The sequence below is a fragment of the Sceloporus occidentalis genome, unplaced genomic scaffold (genome assembly GCF_023333645.1).
Source record: "Sceloporus occidentalis isolate IW3139 unplaced genomic scaffold, rSceOcc1.0.p SCAF_10, whole genome shotgun sequence".
Classification (NCBI taxonomy): domain Eukaryota; kingdom Metazoa; phylum Chordata; class Lepidosauria; order Squamata; family Phrynosomatidae; genus Sceloporus; species Sceloporus occidentalis.
Window position 1 is genome coordinate 24,405,068 of NW_028316990.1, and position 22,004 is coordinate 24,427,071.

General features: G+C 44.8%; 3 protein-coding genes across 5 annotated transcripts; 1 reads left to right on the forward strand and 2 right to left on the reverse strand.

Annotated features, from left to right (window-relative positions):
• Positions 1-145: 145 nt before the first annotated feature.
• On the reverse strand, positions 146-5,788 carry LOC149306229 (oxaloacetate tautomerase FAHD1, mitochondrial-like). Of its 3 annotated transcripts, none has more exons than XM_089476890.1 (2): positions 5,675-5,788; positions 146-1,354 (listed from the first exon to the last, which is right to left on the reverse strand). In XM_089476890.1, the coding sequence occupies exon 2, from the start codon at positions 1,330-1,332 to the stop codon at positions 661-663; it is 672 nt and encodes a 223-aa protein (XP_089333016.1). In that variant the 5' UTR covers positions 1,333-1,354; positions 5,675-5,788; the 3' UTR covers positions 146-660. The 3 variants fall into 3 exon arrangements, with proteins under 3 accessions (XP_089333016.1, XP_089333014.1, XP_089333013.1); XM_089476888.1 differs by lacking the exon at positions 5,675-5,788 and adding an exon at positions 5,639-5,673; XM_089476887.1 differs by lacking the exon at positions 5,675-5,788 and adding an exon at positions 2,830-3,046.
• On the forward strand, positions 2,964-13,686 carry LOC149306230 (hydroxyacylglutathione hydrolase, mitochondrial-like). The gene is made up of 9 exons (XM_089476886.1): positions 2,964-3,089; positions 5,834-6,015; positions 6,347-6,411; positions 7,078-7,195; positions 8,227-8,335; positions 9,003-9,106; positions 10,081-10,182; positions 10,554-10,633; positions 11,902-13,686. The coding sequence occupies exons 1-9, from the start codon at positions 3,029-3,031 to the stop codon at positions 11,999-12,001; spliced, it is 921 nt and encodes a 306-aa protein (XP_089333012.1). The 5' UTR covers positions 2,964-3,028; the 3' UTR covers positions 12,002-13,686.
• A 1,870-nt stretch (positions 13,687-15,556) lies between these two features.
• Positions 15,557-21,745, reverse strand: CUNH16orf89 (chromosome unknown C16orf89 homolog). Its single transcript, XM_089476763.1, has 8 exons — positions 20,679-21,745; positions 19,509-19,658; positions 18,531-18,678; positions 17,883-18,000; positions 17,191-17,320; positions 16,854-16,958; positions 16,501-16,575; positions 15,557-15,873 (listed from the first exon to the last, which is right to left on the reverse strand). Exons 1-8 carry the CDS (start codon positions 20,866-20,868, stop codon positions 15,803-15,805), a joined length of 987 nt encoding a protein of 328 aa, XP_089332889.1. The 5' UTR covers positions 20,869-21,745; the 3' UTR covers positions 15,557-15,802.
• Between the last annotated feature and the right edge of the window lie 259 nt (positions 21,746-22,004).

The following is a 22,004-nucleotide window of genomic DNA, read 5'->3' on the forward strand; positions in this document are numbered from 1 at the left end:
GAAAACCTGCCTTTGCCACCTCCCTCCCAAATTCTCAGTGTGCTGACAATATACATACTACTAACCTTGCAGGCCTTTTGTGAGGATTTCAGATAACAGATATGAAGTACTTTGAAAACGAAATACTCCAGTGGTGCAACATTGATTAAGGAAGGCAGAAAAACACACACATTTTATTTAGTTTACATCTTAAGTATTCAGTTTCATTAGACTTTGTTGCAATATAATTTGCTAGATGTTCTCCTACCACAAACAATTCTTAAAGGACCTTTTGCCCATTACATTCTATATAGGCACTTGGCTGTGCTTTTAAGGAAAGTCATTGTTGCATTTTTTGGGTGAAAAAAACAAAACTCAAAATTGTGTTTTGACACAAACCGGAGCAGATGTAGCTCAGCTACCCTCATCCCAGATCTGCTGTTTTTTGTTGGCTGGTTTTGCAACAAAGGAGGAAAAAGCCATTCTGTCCAAAGAGACATGAGCTTATGCTTTCTGTCTCCACCTGTGGGAAGACACCAGAAGAGGAAATAAGGAGATGCCACTAGACTGTTGTTAAGAGAAGCAGCTCAGCTTTTCTTCCCCATCGCAGAGGGAAAAGATGGCACCTGTGTTCCCTTGTATTCCAGTTTGAATCAGCCAGGAAAAAAGTGGCATGCTTTATTAGGGCCGGCGTCGCTGCTGGGCTACTTGAAACCGCATGGTTAGGAGCCCTTCAATCCCAGCTTCTATCCTGTCATTCTCTTCCACAGCAGAAACACCTTTGGGGCTCCCTGTCAGTATGACATCCCCTTCCTCCAGTGGGATAATCCCACTGATGTAGCTGATGAGGTGCGGGATGGAGAAGATCATGTAGGACGTATCGCCTTCTTGCCGCAGCTCCCCATTTACCTTCAGCCAGAGCTTCAACTGGTGCGGATCGGAGACCTTTTCTTTCGGGACAAAGTCACTGACCGGACAGGAAGTGTTGAATCCTTTGGCCAGCATCCAAGGAAGCCCTTTCTTCTTGCATTCCTCCTGCGTATCCCTGGCTGTCATGTCCAGGCAAAGGGCATAGCCTCCCACGTGGTCCATAGCTACCTCTTGGCTAACATCCTGGGCCTTCTTCCCAATCACTACCCCCAATTCCACCTCGTGGTGCAGCTTGTTGCAATAGGACGGACGGATGATGGGAGAACCTTCCCGGACATAAGCGGCCGAAGGCTTGAGGAAGAGGAGGGGCTCCGAAGGGAGGGCGTTCTTCATTTCTTTGGCGTGTTCGGCATAATTCCGTCCCACGCAGATGATGGTCTTGCCCCACTCCCAGAATCTGGACAAAGGCTTGGCAGAAGCCATGTTTCTCACCGCAATTATTACTCTGTCAAAAAAAGAGAAGAAAAGAAAAAATGAAATACAGGGAAGGTAGCTGAGGATACAGTTTTTCCACATCCTCTGTTAGGACAGATAGGACAGAAACCTTGATCAGAATGGGGACTGCAGCCAAGAGATCAGAAAAAGACTGGGGATGAGGAGGTCAGCTATGAAAGAACTAGACAAGATTTTGGAATATTTGCATGTACTTAATGAGATACCTTGGAGACGGGACCCAAGTCTAAACATGAAATTCATTTCTGTTTCATATACACCTTATGAGAACCGCAATGGCATAGTGGTTTGGTGTTGGCTCTGGAGACAGGGTTTGATTCCCAGCTCTGCTATGAAACCCACTGGGTGTCCATGGGCAAGTCACACTTTCTCAGCCTTAGAGAAGGCAACGGCAAACCTTCTCTGAACAAATCTTACCAACAAAACTGCAGGATAGGGTCACCATAGGTCGGAAATTACTTAAATGCACACAACAACAAATACTTTGTGAGCAACAGAGAGGGAGGGAGTTCAGGGAGACACAGTGGCCAGAAAAAACACCTCTTAAGGTTCAAACTTTCAGAGGGCAAACGTTGCATTGCAGGAAGGAGAAAGAGGACACCAACCAACACTCCTCCTCCTCCTCCCTGGAGACTTTGGCCTCTCCTCCTTCCAAAGTCCACTCTTTTCCCCTCTGTCCCAATGCTGACTGCAAACACTGCCTTTTAAAACCCCAACTCAGCAGCTCTGGCACCACAAACCCTCCCCTTTCTTCTCCACGCCAGAAATCTCAGCATCCCCCTTGGATTTGTTCCCAAAAACAAAAATGCACAAAAAGAAAAAAAGAAACACAGAGTTGGTCCTTGCAACCTGGCTTACCGATGAGGCCTCCTTGATTTGTTTTTTGCCAACCTCCACCCATGCCATCCCTCCTCCTCCTCCTCCTCGAAGACTCTGGCTTCCTTTTCCAAAGCCCACCCCTTTCCCTGTCATTGGATTTGGTCCCAAAAATGCAAAAACCAGAACTGCAGACTTGGTCGTTGGCCTCTCACTCACCTTTCAGGCCTCCTTGGTTTATTTCTTGCAACCCCCCCCCCCCCCAAGCTATGCCATCTTTTCTTCCTCTTCCTCCTTGCAGACTTTGGCTTCTTTTCCCAAAGTCTCTTTACCTTTTTCCAAAGAGAGATCCTTGCAACCTATCTTACATTTCAGGCCTGCTTGCTTTCCTTTTCTGCCAACCCCCCAGCCATCCCTTTCTCTTCCTTGCAGACTTTGCACCCTTCATGCCTCCTTTATTTTATTTTTTGCAACCCCCCCCCCCCTCCAGCCATGGTCATGCAATGCCACCCCTCCTCCTTTCCCTTGTAGACTTTGGCTTCCTTTTCCAAAGTCCACCCCTTTCCCTGCCATTGGATTGGGTCCCAGATGCAAAAATTGCAAAACGACAGAAGTGCAGAATGGTTCCTTGCAACTTGCAAGCCCTCTTACCTTCCAGGCCTGCTGGCTTCCCTCCTTTGTGCCAGCCCCCATCCGTGTCCTGCAATGCCAGCCCTCCTTCCTCCTCCTCCCATTGGGGAGGCTGGGTCTTGCAATCCGGAGAAGCCATTGGCTGCCGAAGGGGCGGCTGGGCTGGTGCGCCACCGGAGCAGGGCTTGTGCGTCCGGGGCGCCTAGTCTGCCTCTGGATCATGGGCTGGGCAGAGAAGGGGAGGCTCGCTGCAGCTTGGCTCTCCTTGGCCCTGAGACCTGGTAAGCTGAGGGGCAGGGGGTGCCCAGGGGGGCAAGGAGGGGGTGCCACACCGGGGCTGGCTTTGCATAGAAGCGCAGGGCTTGCAAGGAAGGCTCTGCTGTGCGTCTTTACGCACCATTGCAAGGCAAGTGCCAGACTCATCCCTCCCTTCCTTCCAAAGAGAAACCAGAAGCAAACAAGAGTGCAGCCCCTGGGAAGCCTTGACCATGGATCCCCCCCCCCTTGTAAACTCTGGTTAGGTAACATTGGAACCCAGAGCCAAGGGCCCACTTATCTTTAAGGGATCGTCTTCCCACTAAAGTCTCCAGTGAAGAAGATGGCCAAGATGCCAAAATTGTCAGATTAGAAACTGGAGAGGGTTGGTTTGAGAGTTGAGGGTCTGCACATGGTCTTGAAGGCACACAGGACCATGGGCACCCCCCACTAGTCAAGTCACACTCTCTCAGCCTCAGAGGATGGCCATTGCCCAGCTATCATTAAGGGATCCTCTTCCCACCATGGACTCCAATGGAGAAGGTGGCCAAGTTGTCAAAGTTGTCAGATTGGAAACTAGAGAGGGTTGGTTTGAGGGTTGGGGTCTGCGGCCATGGGCACCCTCTACTGGTCAAGTCACACTCTATCAGCCTTATAAGATGGCCATGGCAAACCCCTTCTGTGCAACCCAGAGCCAAAAGCCCATCTACCCATGGGTGATCCTCTTCCCACCAAGGATTTCAATGGAGAAGGTGGCCAAGAGTTGCCAGATTGGAAACTGGAGAGGATTGGTCTTAAAGTTCTGAGATGGTGGAACTAAGGATGTTTCTCAGCAGCTGTGTCTGTGGATGGAGATTAACTTTGCTGAGCCATTCTGCTGCGGCTGGATCATGGAGATTACATGAAGGAGTGGAAATGGCCTTCCCGGTCTTTCAAGAGAATATTATTATTATTATTATTATTATTATTATTATTATTTGTTACCCTCTTCTCCCCATGGATCGAGGCAGGGAACGACAACAAATAAACTATGCACAACATCAGTTAAAACACATTAATGAAAACACACAACAGTTTAAAGGACAAATAAGACATACGCGTTTAAAATTGCATCTGCACTGCAGTAATAATCCAGTTTGATACCACTTTGACTCAGTTCTGTGGAATCCTGGAAATGTATATAGAGATCTTGTAGCACCTTTGCAACTAACTGAAACAAACTGGGAATTGTAGTTTGTCATGGAGCCAGAGCTCTCAGACAGAGAAGCCTAAATATGTCACCAAACTACTATTCTCAGAATTCTGTCACCGCAGCTAAAGTGGTGTCAAACTGAATTATTTCTCTAGTGTGGACCAGGCCTAAAAGACGCCAGAGAAGTAATTAATTTGGGCCGGTGGTAGAACAAGAAAATGGAGCCTGAGGCCAGGTGACTTTTGTGTAACAGGTTTGTCCGCTTGGAGAGAGAAAGGAAGAGAGTTGTCAACAGAGAGAGACGCTAATTTTGGGAATAAATCATGCAGCACAAGGCGTGGAGGATTGCATTATGGGGATGAGAGGAACCTGGTTGGATGAGAGCGGTGTTTTAAGCCATGTTTAGCGTGGAGGAGAACCTCCCAGGCTTGGCGTTGGTCTTAAGACTGTTGAATCATCTCAATCTCTTTAAAGACTTTGCCTTCCTCTTTGCTCTCCTAGTTGCTGCCGCCTGTCTCCTGGGTCGGTCTACACCTGCTCTGTAGAGGCGTAACTGCCACACAGGTGAGGAGAGAGATGTTTTTGGGGAGATGGGTACCATAGGAACTAGCCACAAGAATAGAGTAGCCAGAGGTCCTCCTTTTCCAGCACATTTCCTCCATTCCAGCCCTGTGTCTAGGAGGAATTCCAAGATGTCTTCTATTTTGTGCATGACTAAGAAGTGTGAATTTATATGTATATGAGTGTTTTTAGTTTTTATTTTGGAATGTCCTCCATTGGGGAGGTCATTCAATCCCGTATTATAACATACCAAGGGCTTGTGTAGGACTCACTGAGCAAAAGATGTTGTGGCATAAGCTTTCGTAGGCTTGGTCTACTTTGAAGGGCTACACAAGCCCTTTGTGTGTTGTTGTAATATGGGACTTAATGACCTCCCTTGATGGATGACATGACAAAATAAAAACCAAGAACACGAATACAAATATAAATTCATGCTTCTTAGCCATGGTCAAAATGGAGGACCTTTTGGAGAAGATGTAGATCAAGTGGATAGCTGGAGAGATAGCAGTCCACGTCTACAAACACTTATGGTACAAATGCCTTTTGCTCAGTTGGTCTCCAAGGTGCTACAAGATCCCTTTGGATCTAGATATCCCAGACTAACACAGCTATAGATCTTTGAATATTGAATATAGAAATGTCAAAGCAAGTTGTGTGTGTGTGTGGGGGGGGGGGAATACTACACGATGGAGCAAATCTGAGGTTGTTTTTGGATTCCAAATGCCAAATTCCTATAAAACCAGCATACATTTTACAAATGATCTTTATAACCCTCAGTTTTGTAGGCCTATGTGATTCTTCCTATTTAATCTTAAGGGCCACCTTGTCTCTCAACTCCTTCGACTGTTCAACTGTCACCTGTTCCCAGAATTCTCTCCTCCATGATGTAGTCTTCTCTCATTGGCTCAGACAAAGGATCCAGTAGAGTATTGTGGGTCCTTCCCAAGTTTGTCCCATGGTGTTGACCCTCAATCTGTTAGACTTGGCTGAAGATAGTTGTTGTTTTGTCTTCTGAAGGTGTGCTCCATTTCCGGGCCAACTTCCTCCATACGGAGTTTGAGAGAAGACCCTCCAAGGTAGTCGCGCAGGACAACATGAAGGTGGAGCTCCTTCCTGCCCTCACCGACAACTACATGTACCTCCTCATAGACGAGGAGACCAAAGAGGCTGCCATAGTTGACCCAGTGCAGCCCCAGAAGGTATCTCCCCTGGATCAAGTCCACCTTCTTCTGTGGCCAGAAGGTGGCCATATGCAGAGATTTTACAAATTTATTGAGACCAAATGGGGATTTTTTTGCATTGGGGGGGGGGGGGAGTTGCCCAAGATCTTTTGGGATTCCTTTTCTCTAACAGTTGCCCACCCTGGCAGCGAAGTTCAAACTAGTTGCATAAAGGATTGTTGTATTTGGCACTACCAGATCTGGACCATGGACCTGTTTTTTTTCTAGAGAGTTGTGGATAGAAAATGAATGTGCCCCAATGATGCTTTGTGAAAAGGTTTAACATGTTCCTGTCTTACTCTTTCTATAGGTTCTGGACGCAGTCCGAAAGCATGGGGTGAAATTGACCACTGTTCTTACTACACATCACCACTGGTAACCCTTTTTTGTGATAGGATTTGAATAAATAAAAATCCTGGGATATGTACACAACCCCTTCATCCATGTTGTGGGTCAAGAACAAGCTGCCACTTGGTTGTGGCATGACTTTGACACAAGAGGGAGGTCAAGTGACACTAATGTTTTGTTCTGGGATAGTTTGGGTCCTGTTTCACCTGGACACTTCATCCAAGGAACCCCAGGAAACGTAGTTCTCAAAAATTAAAGGACTCTCAAAGAAAGTGGGAAAAAAGTCTTGATTCCTCTCAGATCAATAGAATTCTTTGATAGACTTAGCAGTAGTTTGGTTGTTGTTAATTGGCATCAAATCAACTTAACGCAATCCTCGACAGCTTAGGTCTTGCAAATTCAGGGCCATGGCTTCCTTGATAGAGTCTATCTGCCTGTAATGGGGTCTTCCTCTTTTCCTAATGCCTTCTAGATCAGATGGGTCCTGTCCAGTTTTTGTTTCACTCAGCAGAACAGAATGTAAGTTCTCATTCAAAAGGAAAGGGAAAACTGGAGGTGTCTTCCATTCATTTTTGGTTTTTATTTTAAAGAGAGCAAAATCAAAAGGCAGGTGTGCTTGACGTGCGTTGTCCGAGAATGCCTCTTGTGTGTGTGTACGCGCAGCCTTCCAAATCTGGCCTTTTGACCTTCTAGGGACCATGCTGGTGGCAATGAGAAACTTGTAAAGATGGAGCCAGGGTTGCAAGTGTACGGGGGAGATAGCAGGGTTGGAGCCCTCACCCAGAAAGTCTCTCATCTTATGTCATTTCAGGTAAAGAACAAGGAAAAAAAGTTGGGGGGCGGAGAATGGGGCTACCCAAACACTCTCCAAAGTGTGCGCCACTGTGTCTGAGCACTGAAGGGCACGAATGCTTGGAGCATGGCAGTTGGCATCTGATTCTTTCTCTCCCAACTGTCCCTGGCTGCCTTTGCAGCTCTCTGCTTGTGGATAATGGGATGTTTAGCTGAGGAACAACAGGCCTTGCTTCATGCTTCATGCACATTGAAATGTTCTGGGGCTCTGCCAGACCTCCCTGTCACATGTATAGAGCTGTCACAGCAAGAAAAGACCAGGATGAGTTAGGGAAGAAGGAGAACCATGTCCCCTGAGCTGGGCAACCCTACTCATTGTGCCCCTGGTTGGCAAAGGGCAGCATTGATCACTTTTTTTTTAAAGGCTACCTTTATTGCTGTCTTCTTTTCATGCCTATTATCCTAACACTTTGGAAGACAAAAATCTGAAGGCCTTCCAAGTCTAGTCCTGCAAGCTGGCTCTTGCGGTGACCTGCTAAAAGCATGGGCTGTTTTTCTTGCCTAAAACAGAGGTAGAGTATCTGTGTATCTCCAGATCTTTTTGACTGCAGCTCCCAGAAACCCTCTGTGTGTGGGGCTGATGGGAAGGGTTGGCCAAAAACACCTGGAGAACCTAAACTTCCCCACCTCTGCCCTACGGTGACCAATGAAAGGTAACTACTTATAGCTGAGAGGAAACCCATTTCTCCTCCTGCTTGGTGAAGACTTCTGTGTGACAAGGAAGATTGCCTACTTCTCTGCCAGTCAAGGGAATGTCCAGCTCAAGAAATGGCCACCTTCGCTCTTTAGGGAGGCCACAATAGAGCAGAGAAGTAGAGATGCCTCAGTTTCCAAGGTGTTGTTTGTCACTTCACTTTTGTCCACCCCGGTGGCTTCTACAAGCCAAGACTTGCTGTTTGGTGCTGAGAAATCTCATGCTCAAGAGCTCAGTCCTTCCATACTATCAGAAGTATCCTTACCAACAGCTTGAATGTATTCACCTTCTCTTAGGTGGGCTCCTTAAACGTGAAATGCCTCTCAACGCCCTGCCACACCTCTGGACACATCTGCTATTTTGTGACGAAGCCAAATAGCTCCGAACCCCCTGCCGTCTTCACAGGTGAGGCTTTTTGGGGGGTCGGAGGTATGCACACCTGAGCTATAGCCCTCCAACTGTCTCTACTTGGTGTGATCCACATAGAATCCTAGCGTTGGATTCTGCAGCAATAATCCAGTTTAGACACCACTTTAACTGCCACAGCTCAGTGCTATGGAGTTCTGGGTGTTTTTAGTTTATTGTGACTTCTGACAGAGAAAGCTAAACGTCTCACAAAACTGCAGTTCCCAGGATTCCACAGTCATGAGCCATGGCAGTTGAAGTGGGGTCAGACTGGGTTAATTCTGCAGTGCAGACACAGCCCTGGTGTGTCATGGGGATGAAGCCCATGGGATGAAGATGCGGAGTCCTAAATAGACCCCTTGCCCCTTTTACACAGTTTCCCCATCCCTGCTTTAGTATGGGAGGGAAGGCTTTTCTAATACCCACTTTGTGCCTAGCCTAATTCTGTTTTAATCTTGGACTTTGGTGGGTGTTAGTGATATTATACTTGTCTTAAATGGTTAGCTGTCTTGAGTCCCAAATTTGGGGGAAAGGCTGTGTATACCCATATAAGTAAAGATGATGATGCTAATGGTGGTCATACTATGGATTTGCTGTTCTTCTCAAGGCATGATGTGAATCTGACCAGTTACATGTCTTTTCTCCTTGTCTCTCTTTTTACTTTTAGGAGACACGCTTTTTGTGGCTGGTTGCGGGAAGTTCTTTGAAGGAACCCCAGATGAAATGTACAAAGCTCTGATTGAGATCTTGGGACGCCTTCCTCCCGAAACGGTATTGCGCCAACGCTTTTGGCACGGTGGTGGCGGTGGTGCAGTTCTGTGCCAACCTCAGATGTCATTCATCCTCTACCACAACCACATCCCCAAACATCTCCCCTCCATTCTGCATGGTTTGGACAAATGGCCCCGAAATTGCCCAGGAATCATGCTGAAGATCCCTCAAGTATGTGAAAACACAAATGTACCCTCACCTGCACCCAAAAACCTTCTACTGCCCCCCCCCCCCCCCCCCGGTTTCTGCAGTTCTTCTGGAGTCCCTCTCAGAATGGTGAAGTATAACTCCCTGTCAGCATTTTGAGAGGGCCTGCAAAGGGACGATGTAGGTATTTGGGCTTGCAATATAGGATATGGCTTACAGGATGGTCTGGGAGGTGAATTTGGGCTCTATTTACCTGTCCATGCCCTGAATCCTCAGAATGATGCTTGGGACTATGACATTTTGACTCCAGAACCTTGCATTCCTATTATTTTTGTTATTATTATAATTTATTTATATAGCACCAGATGTGTAAATGGTGCTTTACAAACAGAATAAAACATTGTGTAGTCGAAGGCTTTCATGGCCGGCATCCATAGTTGGTTGTGGGTTTTTCGGGCTATGCGGCCATGTTCTAGAAGAGTTTATTCCCGATGTTGCGCCAGCCGCAGATGCGGCTGGTGCAACGTCGGGAATAAACTCTTCCAGAACATGGCCGCATAGCCCGAAAAACCCACAACCAACTAAGACTAAAACATTTATAATTATTTCAGTAATATAAAATACTGAAATACAATACTAAAATGCAATTTGAAAGAAGAAAGAAAAAGCCGCACACACAAACGCAGAATACAGAATGAAGCAACATTGTCGGTACAGACAATCGGTTATAGTTGAAATATAAAGCATTAATCTGAAATTGCAAAAGTTTTTTGGGGGGGAAATTGGATTTAAAAACGGCAAGAACCTCTCGTTTTCTTCTTTCCCAGAAAGTCTACTGCGGCCATGAATACACCATCAGCAACTTAAAGTTTGCGCGACATGTGGAGCCCAACAACAACGCAATCCAGCGCAAACTCTCATGGGCAAAGGTAAGGAAGGGCTCCCATTTTTTGCAAGAGGATTGTAGTCGCTTTGTAGCCTACTCACCCTTTCCTTCCACAATGCACCTCCTTTCATTCCCCTGGCGACTTTACTACAGGAAGAGATGACTGGGTTGCTGGGATCTCTCTTTAGGTTGGGGGATTCTGGGAATTGTAGTCAAAAAAGCTTAATAATAACAGTAATAATCAGCATCATCTTGTTGTTGTGGTTGTTGCGTGCCTTTGAGTTGTTTGCAATTTATGGCCATCCTAAGACGACCCTATTGTGGTGGCAACCTTTTTGGCAACCTTTGTTCGGAGGGGTTTTTGCCTTTGCAAAGCATCCTTAGCATCCTAAAAGTTTTGTATTCCTTCCTTAGGCGAAATACGACAGCGGCGAACCGACCATCCCTTCAACCATCAGCGAAGAGTTCACATTCAACCCCTTCATGAGAGTGAGGTGATTTGGGGGCTTTCCAAGATAATAATAATAATAATAATAATAATAATAATAATAGAAGAGTTTATTTATATCACACCTTTCACTACAGATCGAGGGCGGGTTACAAAATGAACAAATATCAATAAAATATGTGATACATATAAAAACTAAATAATTAAATAATCCCCTACCCCTCCCTAATAATGATAAAGTTCATTATTAAACCAAGATGGCTGTTGGGGCAGGAATAGAGGACCTCTGAACACCAAGGGACTGAGGCTGAGACTGCTTCCACACTGCGAAAATAATGCGGTTTGATGCTGCTTTAACTGCCATGGCTCCATCCTATGAAATCTTGGGCTTTGTAGTTTGTGCATGTCTGCGTGTGTGTGTGTGTATCTATATCTATCTGTCATCTATATTGATTGATCAATTGACTGATTGACTGACTGATTGATCAATTGATTGATCTCTCTCTCTCTCTCTCTATAGACAGACAGACAGACAGACAGATAGATACTGTATATTTATATCTTAAATCAGCTGCTGTCACCAATTCACTCATCCTGAACATTTTCTTTTGTCAAATGGGGCATAGGAGAAAGAACCTTCACACCCAACTTTGGGCACCACAACTCCCATGTTGGCTTGGGATTCTGGGAATTGTAGTCTAAAAACATTACCTTTACACACTCTGCTCTTATTGGGAGGGAAGACCTTAATGAGTGCAAATGACAGAGGCAACTTAGGATGCATCTGCGCTGCAGAATTAATGCAGTTCGGTACCTCTTTAACCACCAAGGCTGAATGCTATGGAATCCTTGATTTGAATCCTTGAATCCTGTGGAAACCTTGACTTTGACATTTTATATAAGGGGCACCATTTTACTAGGCCATTGTATTTAATGGGACTTGCAGCACATTCACGGATTTTGGTATCCACAGAGGGTCCTGGGAGAAACCCCAGCGGATACCAAGGGCTCACTGTATATGATTTATATATATGTTCTAAATGCTGTATTGTTTTAATTGTATTTCCCCCCCCCCTTTAAATAATCTTTTAGCACGTATGTTTCAATACGGTCCTTAGTTTAATTCAGTCTGAATGTGGCCTTTCGTATGGTTCTAATAGTAATATTTGGAAGGTGTAAGCTGCCCAGAGTCCCAGTATTGGGGGAAAGGACAGGATACAAATAAAGATAATAATAATAATAATAATAATAATAATAATAATAATTATTATTATTGGCAAGCCAGAATTAACCTCTTTTCCCATTCCTTGACAGGGAGGCCACCGTCCAGCAACACGCCCGGGAAACGGATCCCATCCGGACGATGGGCGCCATCCGGAAAGAGAAAGACAACTTCAAAGTCCCAAAAGATTGAAGTCTGCCGCTTTGCAAATGCTCTGCTGCTTGCCCTCCTCTTTGTTAATATTCTTATAATTGTTTTCTCAGCAGTCGATTCACTTCGATTCTCATTGCTCTGTTTCGTTAAATTTGTTCGGGTTAAGGAAGTTTTTATGACGATGGTTATTGTTTTTGTCTTCATAGGAAAAATCCAGCCAGCCACGCACTTTGTTCATAGCTGTTGGAAAGATGTTAAGATTTAATTATTCTTGTTGCCACAAAATTCGGCCAGTGTGTCGTTGTCGTTCTTCTCTTTGGCTGCAGGGAGGGCAGAGTTGGCACAGGCTTTGTACGAATATTTGGAGATAATACTTTTGGCTTTGCCATCCTACATCATCTATGTACCCCTCCCTACACTGCCAGTCTCAGGATGCCATAGGAGGGAACTATGGTAGTTAAAGTGGAACCATAGCACTATAACTGTGTTATAGTGTGTGGAAGGACCCTAAAATACTTTGCAATCCAGCTGGTTTACTTTTCCCATCCAGAGCTAATATCTGGTGCTTCTCCCATTCCCGTGATAACACATACATACCCTAAAAACCTGCTTTGGAGGACTAAGAAATATTCCAAAGCAGATTTCATAAACCATGGAGGTAGGGGAGAAAACCCCAGTTCCACTCCCATTGGAAATCAAAGTATTGAATCTCAGCCATTGAATAGTCAATGTTCAGAAATGCTGAACCTTGGCCATTGGAAGTGATGCCCAACTCCTTTCCTCTTTTCCTTACATCTTTGCATAGAGGAAAGAGGTGCTTGTTGGCAGTAGTATACTTTATTTGTTGTATATACATTGCACTTTTTAATTTAAGAAATGAACTCCAAACTTTTCCAACTCTCAGCCCCAAAGGAAACCCTGGGAAATATAGTTTTCAGAACAGACTTTCCAACAAAGTATTTTCACCCTCCTAGAAAAACTATAATTCTAGAGTAGTGGAGCAGAGATGGTTAAAGTAGGTTTGAGATTATTTCAACTGAGATGTGCGACTCTTGCCCTCCTCCTCCCAAGCATGGAGAAGTTACTTTTTTTGGAGCATAGCTCCCAGAATGCTTCCACATTTTAGCCATGCAGAAATGTTGTAAACCTCAACAAAAGTAACTTCTCCAAGCTAAGCAGACAGACCATGCTACTGCTTAGACATCCTTCCAGTATGGAAAAGCCACTTAATTGTGTGAATTATCTTGTTGATTTCTGCTAGCGTGCGTTTGTACATATAAATATAGATAATATATATTGCTATAAAAGAAGTGAACGAACAGGATCGGACGGAGGAAGGCGATGGTAACTGGGACGGGCTTTGGCTGGTTTTAAAATGCACTGCGGCTTCTTTTCCAAAGTGGGAATGCTAAACATTGGAAGTCTTGAGAAACGAGATGATAAAATACCCATCAAGCAGAGATAGCACCCATGTTGCTTTCCGCTTGGATTTGCTGACTGAATGATGATAGGCTTGCTAGGAGAAACATCTCAGTCCATCTCATCTATAGTTGCAGTTGGTTCCTTTTGTGCAATAGGTAAAAAATTAGGTTTTTTACCTTCTCAGAAAGTGATTCTTGTTCTTGGTTGTGCTTCCAGCCCCAGGCCTTAGTATTGGAGCCTGTAGTTCAAATCGGTGCCGGTGTCCTGTGTGGTTATCAATAAAGATCTATTGCACTATTCAATCCTGCCGGTCTCTTTCCGCTATTGAATTCTTGGACCAAAGGTTTCGCCACCCACCACCCAGCAAAGGCTGGTTTGAGACGCTTCTTTGGGGACATCTGTACCTTTTTGTTGTTGTTAACTTTCTTAGTAGTGAAATTTGGCATCAGCTTTTCCCTAGAGAAAGAGCCACTGTATCCGAAGCCACGGTGGGAATCGCATTTGGGAGCCTCCCCAAATCCCCTTCGTTCTTTATGGTTAATATACCTTTAGATTTCAAATGCATAAATATTTAATACACAGCAGTCAACACCAAACTCTCATCGATATATGTGCTTCGTACAAAATCCAGAAGAAGAAGGGTGACCTGAAAGTGTGGAGTCTTTTTTATTGTTGTTGCTTCATGCCCTTTGGAAATTTTTGGCCAAGATTCTTAAGTTAAGGAGATGGGGTTTAAATTTTATAGTCACAGGGTTGAGGGACAATTGTGAATGGCAAACGTCAACAATGAGCAACAAAATAGGCAGACTGATGGGAGATGCACGATGGTAATGCCCAATCTTGTGCAGTGCGCAACACGTTTGTACATGGGATGCACAACGGTGTCCCGTGTGCAACTCCGCTTGTGTAGCCTTGAACTGAAGGGGATATTCTGTGTCAAACAATGTCTAATTGCTTTTGTAGGAAAATATAGAAGTCACTACCAAAATGCCATCCGTTGCCTGTTCTTGAGCAAACCTCTGAACAAATCTTGCCATAAAACCTGGTGATAGGTTTGCCTTAGGCTTGCCGTAAGTCAGAAATTAATTTAAAGCACATAACAAGGCTGGGAAAAATGGCTGGAAGGTGTAGTTTTGAGCCATAGAAAGTATTTTTCAAGGAGATCTGAACTGTAATAGGCTATGCTTTACCTTACATCAAATGCTTGTCTTCTTAATGTAGAGGTGGAATTTGCATCCGTTGCTCTTATGCCCTCATCTCTAGAGCAGCAGAAAATAAGCTTGCTAGCAAAATTATAATTGAAATCTAGCAGGGCCACCAGAGTCTGGGGTATGATATAGAAAAGGCATAATTTCCTTAGGGTTTGGATCCAGCCCATGGGCTTCCTTAAGCAACATATATTGGGAAAAATAATTCGTAAGGGATTCGAGCGTCTCCTAGCACTGTTTATATTTTTGCTCCTGTCCTTAGCGTCTGCTGCAAAGAAAAGCCTGAGGTAAGGCACCATTAAAAGATTTGACAAATGAACCTATAACTTTTAAGATGGGGTACCAGGGGCTTTACAGCGGTCCCTTGTCTCTGTTCACAACCATCGGCTGGAAATCACTTTTTAAGATACACTTGAAGGTTTGTGCCTCTCCAGTGCATTGCAGACTTGAAACTGCCCCTCTGGGTTGCATCAAACTAAGAACCCAAGTAATCATTTGGATGAGACGTCGCTGGCTTATCTTTTAAAGAGCCAAGGGAAAAAACAGCGCAAGATGTTTTCTAACTGGCTGTCATTTCAATTCCAGCTTTGGGCTTGGGATGGGGAAGAATGCTTTTATGAAATGCGTTGAGGACCATCTCCTGAACAAGGGAGGCCAGTTCTGCAATCCATGTTGGGAAGGCAACTTTGCTGGGTGACCAAATGACACTTTTGCAATGACATTGATAATTCCTCAAAACAGTGCCCTCTCTTCCTCCCACTTTATTCCTTTTATTCTTGTTACGTGCCATCGAGTAATTCCCGACTTACGGTGACCCTAAGGCAAACCTATCATCAGATATTTTTTGGCAAGATTTGTTCCAAGGAGGTTCGCCATTGCCGCCTTCAGAGGCTGAGAGTGTGTGCCTTGCCCAAGGTCACCCACTGAAGGCAATGGCAATCTTCCACAGACTATATCATGCCAAGAAAACTCTCATGCACCATAACTCAGAGTTGACTTGCAGGTGTATTACAACAATGAATGTGAAATGTTTGGATTAGTTCCTTCTGCTCTATTCTACTGAAAGCTTGTCAGGATTTGCAATTGTTAGTGGATTTCTGGAAATGCATTGGGCATGAGAAAGCAGCCTTGAAATAAACATGGTGGTAGTCATAATGTTGGAGATGGTGATAGTGATGGTAGTGGTGATGATGATGATGCCTCTCTGGTATCAGAAGCCATAGTAAAGGAATCCCCCGATGGCTCCTACAGCCACAGCAATGTTATGAGAAGAACATTCATCTGCAGAAGGAAAAAAAATTAGGCATCTGAAAGGCTCTTCAACCATTATTTAATATCATCCTCACTTTGGCATTACATAGACCAGACAGGCGGTTTGAGTGTTGGACTACGACTTTGGAGACCATGGTTTGGTTCCCAGTGTAGCCATGAAACCCACTGGGTGACCTTAGGCAAGAAGTCACATTCTCTCAGCCTCAAGGGAAGGCAGGGGCAAACCTCTGAACAAAGCTGGCCAAGAAAACCCCAGGATAAACCTATGCCCTGGGGTCGCCATAAGTTGGAAACGACTTGAAGGCACACAACAATGGTGCATTGGTAGACAGAAAGGCAGAGTTGTGAAGTCGAAGGCTTTCATGGCCAGCATCCATCGTTTTTTGTGGGTTTTTCGGGCGATGTGGCCATGTTCTAGAAGAGTTTATTCCTGATGTTTCACCAGCATCTGTGGCTGGAATCTTCAGGGAATTCATTGAAGATGCCAGCCACAGATGCTGGCGAAACGTCAGGAATAAATTCTTCTAGAACATCGCCCGAAAAACCCACAAAAAACTAGACAGAGTTGTGTTAAAAATTCTCAGCTTTCCAACTGTCTCACATACACAACCAAATATGCAAAAGGTCTAGCTTTACCTTTAAGAAGTTTCTCCCTTCTTTTAAACCTTCGTGGTTTGGGGACGGCGCCTTCTGGATTTGGAACGGAGGGCTCTAAAAGGAGATCGGAATGGAACAATTATTTCCCTTCCTTGTTGGGGCTACTCTAGTTTAGGAATTCCCAAACTTGGGTCCTCTCTAGGTATTGTGGACTTCATCTAGCCAACTTGGCCAGCGGTCATGAATTCTGGGAGCTGAAGTCCAAAACATCTGGAGGACCAAAGTTTGGTGACCTTTGGAGGTCTTGCATTGAGCAGACCCCTTGGTGGCCCATGAAATGACGTCCAACTCTACGATCCTATGACTCCGCCAAAGGTGTCCTGTCTACTCACTGTACATCCAGAAACACCCATCTCCAGGGGTTTGCCAGCTAAGGATGCGATCCAACCATTCCGGCTTGTAGAAATCAGAGAACCCAGCCAAGCCGCAAAACATAACTGGGGAAGAGAACACAAACACATCTGAAGCGTTGGCAGCAGAGGAGATGATCACAAGGAGAGGACGGTTTTGTAGAAGTAAGAAGACCATTGAATGGTTGTGGCAGCCTCTCAATGGTTTTCTTAAACAGGTAGCAAATTCCACCTTCTGCAACAACCAAGAAAAGGCACACAGCAGTGTGACGCACAGTTTTGTAACAGGATGGCGCCTTTGCAAAAAGAGGTCGCTTACTGTTTTCTGTAAAGATGTCTCCCGGAGCATCAACGTCCTTTTTGGGATGAAGGTTGCTTTGCATCATCAAATGGCAAAAGACGTTCTTGTAATATTGGGCATCCAGGAAGAGAGGATTCAAACATCCTTTCTAGATAAGAAAAGTGGGAAGAAGAAGAAGGAGAAATAAAATGACTGGCCTGTTCCTTTATTTAAACCATGTGGTCATATGTGCGCTGCGTGCCTTCAAGTCATTTCCAACGTACGGCGAAGCTATCATGGGATTTTCATGGCAAGACTTGTTCCAAGGAGGTTTGCCATTGCCTTCCCCTGAAGCCGAGAGAGTGTTACTTTCCCAAGGCTACCCAATGGGTTAGTTAGTTTAAACTACATGTTAGTTTAGCTAGTTCACACAACATGCATGTTGGTTTAGCTAGCTTATGCTCTCCTTTTTCCCCATAGTAATACAAGAAGCTCATCTAGCAATGGTTGCTGGATAGCTGAATTTAACAACACACCTCAGAAATTGCCCACGAATGTAAGGTTTTTTGTTTTGTTTGCAAAAGATAGTCTCCAGTGAGGTCTAGAAGTGTTATTTTTTTTTACATAAAAATACTTTATTAAATTTAAAAAGCTTGGGTTCTCACTAAATTCTTGGTTTTGGATGAAAGGCCATATTCCGAACCATCATGTCAGGAGAGGGAACGTCTTACCATTTCTGCAAAGATGAAGTAGAATAGCTGGTGGGACAACGCATAATTCGAGCAGTGAGTTTTTGTCATAATGCTCTTGCAGTTTTCGGGAACGAGGCACGACTCTCCGCCATCTTTCCTGTGCAAAAGAGAGATGTTAGACCCACTTCCATGGGCAGATGATAAACATTGCAACATTTTTATAAGAGACAAGCCATGTTTAGGGTTACCTGCCAAGGGTTGTTAATGCATATGCAGATTCCAGAATTCCATAACATTGACTCATGGCTGTTAAAGTGACATCAAACTGCATTAATCCTGCAGCGTAGATGCATATCCCCATGCGATGTCAGTAAGCATTATGTATTCATAGTTGGGCCAATACAGTGTAGTGGTTTGAACATTGGAGTATGACTTTGGAGACCAGGGTTCAAATCCCTGTTCAGGCATGGAAACCCATTGCAATTCACACTCTCTCAGCCTCAGAGGAAGGCAAAGGCAAATACCCCTCTGAATGAAACTTGCCAAGAAAACCCCAGGATCGCCCATCTGGACATGATGAGCCATGAAGCCTGGAAACTCTGGTCCAAGCCCTGAGATCTGGCAACCCAAAACAGAAGCCAAGGATACATGTGCAAACGGAAAGGGAGAAGCAAGGGAAATTCCTACCATGATCCTAAGAGGAAAGAAATGCAGGAATCGCTTATCCCTCCATGCAAACAGGAGCCATTGGTTGTGGGAAAACCAACAGAATGGTCAATGTGGGTCCAGCGGTCTGGGACCTTCCAAAAACCAGGACTTAAAGCCGGGGCAAAATCTGCAAATAAATAAATAAATCAACGAAACTTTTAAAAAGGAGAGAGGGAGCAGAAAGGATTGTTTAAGTGCTTGCCATTCATGCGCGACAGCACTGAACTTTTATTCCATCGGAACATTATTAATTATTTTTGCTCACAAAATCAGGGCGATTAATGTTACAAAGAAACACCTAAATGTAGATCAGTGATGGCGAACCTATGGCACGCAAGCCAGAGGTGGCATTCAGAGCCCTCTCTGTAGGCACATGTGCCATCGTCCCAGCACAAAGTTTGCCAGAGTTTGTTACTAGAAAGCCAGAGGGACATGGCACTTTGCAATAAATAAGTGGGTTTTGGATTGCAGTTTGGGCACTCAGCCTCGAAAAGGTTCATCATCACTGATGTAGATCTTAGAACCCTGCTTAGAACCCAAAGCTTAGAAAAGTTAACTTTTTGGGGGTGATGGTTTTTGGAATCCACCATAGAGCACGGCTTCAAAGGGAATTTATTGATTTATTATTTTACTTTTATCTGCCTTTCTCCCCAAAAGGGGCCCAAAAGTTCATGCTGTCAACTTCTTTCTTTGGTTTAAAGAAAGTGTTCCAAGATCTTTGTACATCTCTGATGCTTCAGACTAACACGGCTACGTCTCTGAATTCTAACATTTTAGCCGTGAATTTCCTGCCATAACAGCGGGTTGGACCAGATGATCCTTGGGATCCCTTCAATTCAATAGTTCTCATAGAGAAAATCCAATCTGCACAACTTCATCATGCCAAGGAGAGAAGTGTGTCCGTCTGCCACCTTCCCAAATCCCAGCAGTTCCACCCAAGTAATACTTATTTTTTACTTCTGTAATAATCGGGGTCCTGCAGCTCCAGGGAATGTTTGGCTTTTTCGGTCCAAGCGGACACTTTTGCCTCCAGCCGTGCCACTCGCTCCCTCTCCGGCTCCAATCCTGGCTTTTTGTCCCATTCCTCCAACGTTTTGCTCAAGAAGGCTGGACATTGCAAAGGGAAAAAGACACTGTTAGCAAAGGAATGGAGAGGTGCAGCTCAGGCAGTTATTTGCAGCGTGTCCATTGTGTACAGTGTGCGGTTTTCAAGGCAGTGTGGGAAGGAAGCAGGTCCAAAGGAAATGGCAGCAACAATGTGACAATTGAACCAGTCAAACAGACTGCCCCTGAACATGGAGGATTCACACCTCTTGGCACAAAGCACATCATCTGGTATAAAAACACAGGCGGAAGAGGAGATGAAGGATTAAAGCAGTTTGACACCAGTTTAACTGCAATGACTCAGTGCTACAGAATTGTCACAGAGCATTCATGGATCTTGGATATTCAAGTCCCATTAAACACAATGGTGGCGTGAAAGGGTGGCCTTTATTTAACAAACTTAGCAAAATCAAGGAAGGGAGGAAAAGGAATAGGAAAAGGAAAAGGAAAGAAGGGAGGGAGGGAGGGAGGGAGAAGGGAGGGAAGGGAGAGTAAAGGAAAGGAAAGGAAAAGGAAAAAAAGCAGAAGGAAAGAAGAAAGAATAGGAAAAAGAAAAGGAAGGAAGGAAGGAAGGAAGGAAGGGAAGGAGGGAAGGGATGGGAAAGGAAAGGAAAGGAAAAGAAAAGAAAGAAAAAGAAAAGAAAAGTGGGAGGAATGAAGGAAGGAAGGAAGAAAAGGAAGAAAAGGAAGGAAGGTGAGTGCATGCTTCTCAGAGCTGGAGCTTCAGCAATTTGTTTCTTGAATCCATAAGAATAAAAAACAGTTTAACTATCAGGTGCCACCAAATCCCAGCTGCTGAAACCTTTCTCTCAAGATAGGTTCAGCATCCCAGGAAATTCCTTTAAGGTCCAAACTAGAACTCAGAGCAGATCCCTGACCCAGCTCAGAGCCGTGGACTACAATTCCCATGCGCCCAGGACTCGGGATCCATCCTGCAGAAGACAGGTGGGCCTTCCTTCTGGGAAAGAAAGTGTGCGCAGGAGTCAGACGCGGATGGTGCCGGAGCAGTTGGCACCTGGGTACCTTGCAAAATGTGGAATCCCACCACGGCGTCTAAGTTGATGGCATCGTACTCCTCCTCCAGGACTGCAGCTGATCTCTCCAGGGCCGAAAGGATGACGTTCCTCCGGTCCTCCACACATCTGGATCCATCAGGATGGAGGACAAGGAGGCAAAGGAACATCTGGAAGGCCAGGTCCGGCCACTTTGGCATCCTGGCTTCCTTTGTAGATGGTGGAGATGACCTTCAAGGGCTCCTCGGCTACTCCTAGGAGGAATGCCTGGGGAATGTTTCTCCTCCACCGTTTTTGAAGCAGGAAATTATCTGTGCAAATACCCTGGGAGCGCATAGCCGAGAGATGTTTGCATTGGACACGATGCATGTCTAGGCACTGTTCCCTCCCTTTCATTCTTTGGCAAGCTTTCTCCTACCGGAGCTCTGTCTTCGGCTTCAGTTTACAACAAGGGTGGGCAGATGGTGGCCCATGGGCCACACTGGCCCTAGTTCCATCCTCAGTGTGGCACTCCTTTAAACTTTTAAACGGGGCTATCGTATCACCTCTTAACCGTCTCTTCTCCAGGCTAAACATCCCCAGCTCCCTAGGTCTTTCCTCATAGGGCTTCATGGTTTCCAGGCCCTTCGCCATTTTAGTCTCCCTCCTTTGGACACATGGCTCCAGTTTCTCAATGTCCTTTTTGAATTGTGTTTCCCAGAACTGGACACAGGATTTCAGATAAAGTTTGACCAAAGTAAAATAGAGTGGCACTATTACTTCTCTTGATACTTTTATTGATGCAGCCTAAAATTGCATTGGCCTTGTTAGCTGCCGCATTGCACTGCAGACTCATGTTCAACTTGTGGTCTATTTAGACTCCTAGATCCCTTACACACAGATAAGTCTCTCGTTCAGCCAGGTGTCCCCCATAATCCTATGCCTGTCCATTTCATTTTTCTGCCCTAAATGCAGTACCTTACATTTCTCCGTGTTCAAATGCATTTTGTTAGCTTTGGCCCAGCTTTCTAATCTATTCAGGTCTTCTTGAATTCTGATCCTGTTTTCTGGGGTATTAGCTACTCCTCCTAGTTTGGTGCCATCTGCAAATTTGAAAAAAAGATTTAATATTTTAAAACATTATGCAAATAATTTATACAAAAATACATACAAATATAATTGACGAATGAGAATGAAGTTTTGCTTTTTGCTTCTTCAACTGAAAACAGCTACTAGAGCCAGGTACATATCCATGTTTTTCAGAACAGATCGATTAAAGCCTCCAAGGCTTTAATAAAAGGGCATATTTTTGGCAGGTAGTCTTGTCAGGTTGGCATAATAATAAGGCATTTTTGGC

What these genes read in the sequence shown, in the direction of transcription:
- CUNH16orf89 (XM_089476763.1), bottom strand. Translation starts at nt 20,868, where the DNA reads ATGCCAAAGTGGCCGGACCTGGCCTTCCAGATGTTCCTTTGCCTCCTT. An exon ending in TCTTTCCTCTTAGGATCATG is followed by an intron (nt 18,001 to 18,530) that starts GTAGGAATTTCC and finishes TCTTTTGCACAG; the next exon opens with GAAAGATGGCGGAGAGTCGT. An exon ending in AGACATCTTTACAGAAAACA is followed by an intron (nt 16,959 to 17,190) that starts GTAAGCGACCTC and finishes TCTCTTCCCCAG; the next exon opens with TTATGTTTTGCGGCTTGGCT.
- LOC149306229 (XM_089476887.1), bottom strand. Translation starts at nt 2,912, where the DNA reads ATGGGAGGAGGAGGAAGGAGGGCTGGCATTGCAGGACACGGATGGGGG. An exon ending in GAAGCCAGCAGGCCTGGAAG is followed by an intron (nt 1,355 to 2,829) that starts GTAAGAGGGCTT and finishes TTTTTTTGACAG; the next exon opens with AGTAATAATTGCGGTGAGAA.
- LOC149306230 (XM_089476886.1), top strand. Translation starts at nt 3,029, where the DNA reads ATGGGCTGGGCAGAGAAGGGGAGGCTCGCTGCAGCTTGGCTCTCCTTG. An exon ending in ACCCCCTGCCGTCTTCACAG is followed by an intron (nt 8,336 to 9,002) that starts GTGAGGCTTTTT and finishes TTTTACTTTTAG; the next exon opens with GAGACACGCTTTTTGTGGCT. An exon ending in GCAAACTCTCATGGGCAAAG is followed by an intron (nt 10,183 to 10,553) that starts GTAAGGAAGGGC and finishes TTCCTTCCTTAG; the next exon opens with GCGAAATACGACAGCGGCGA.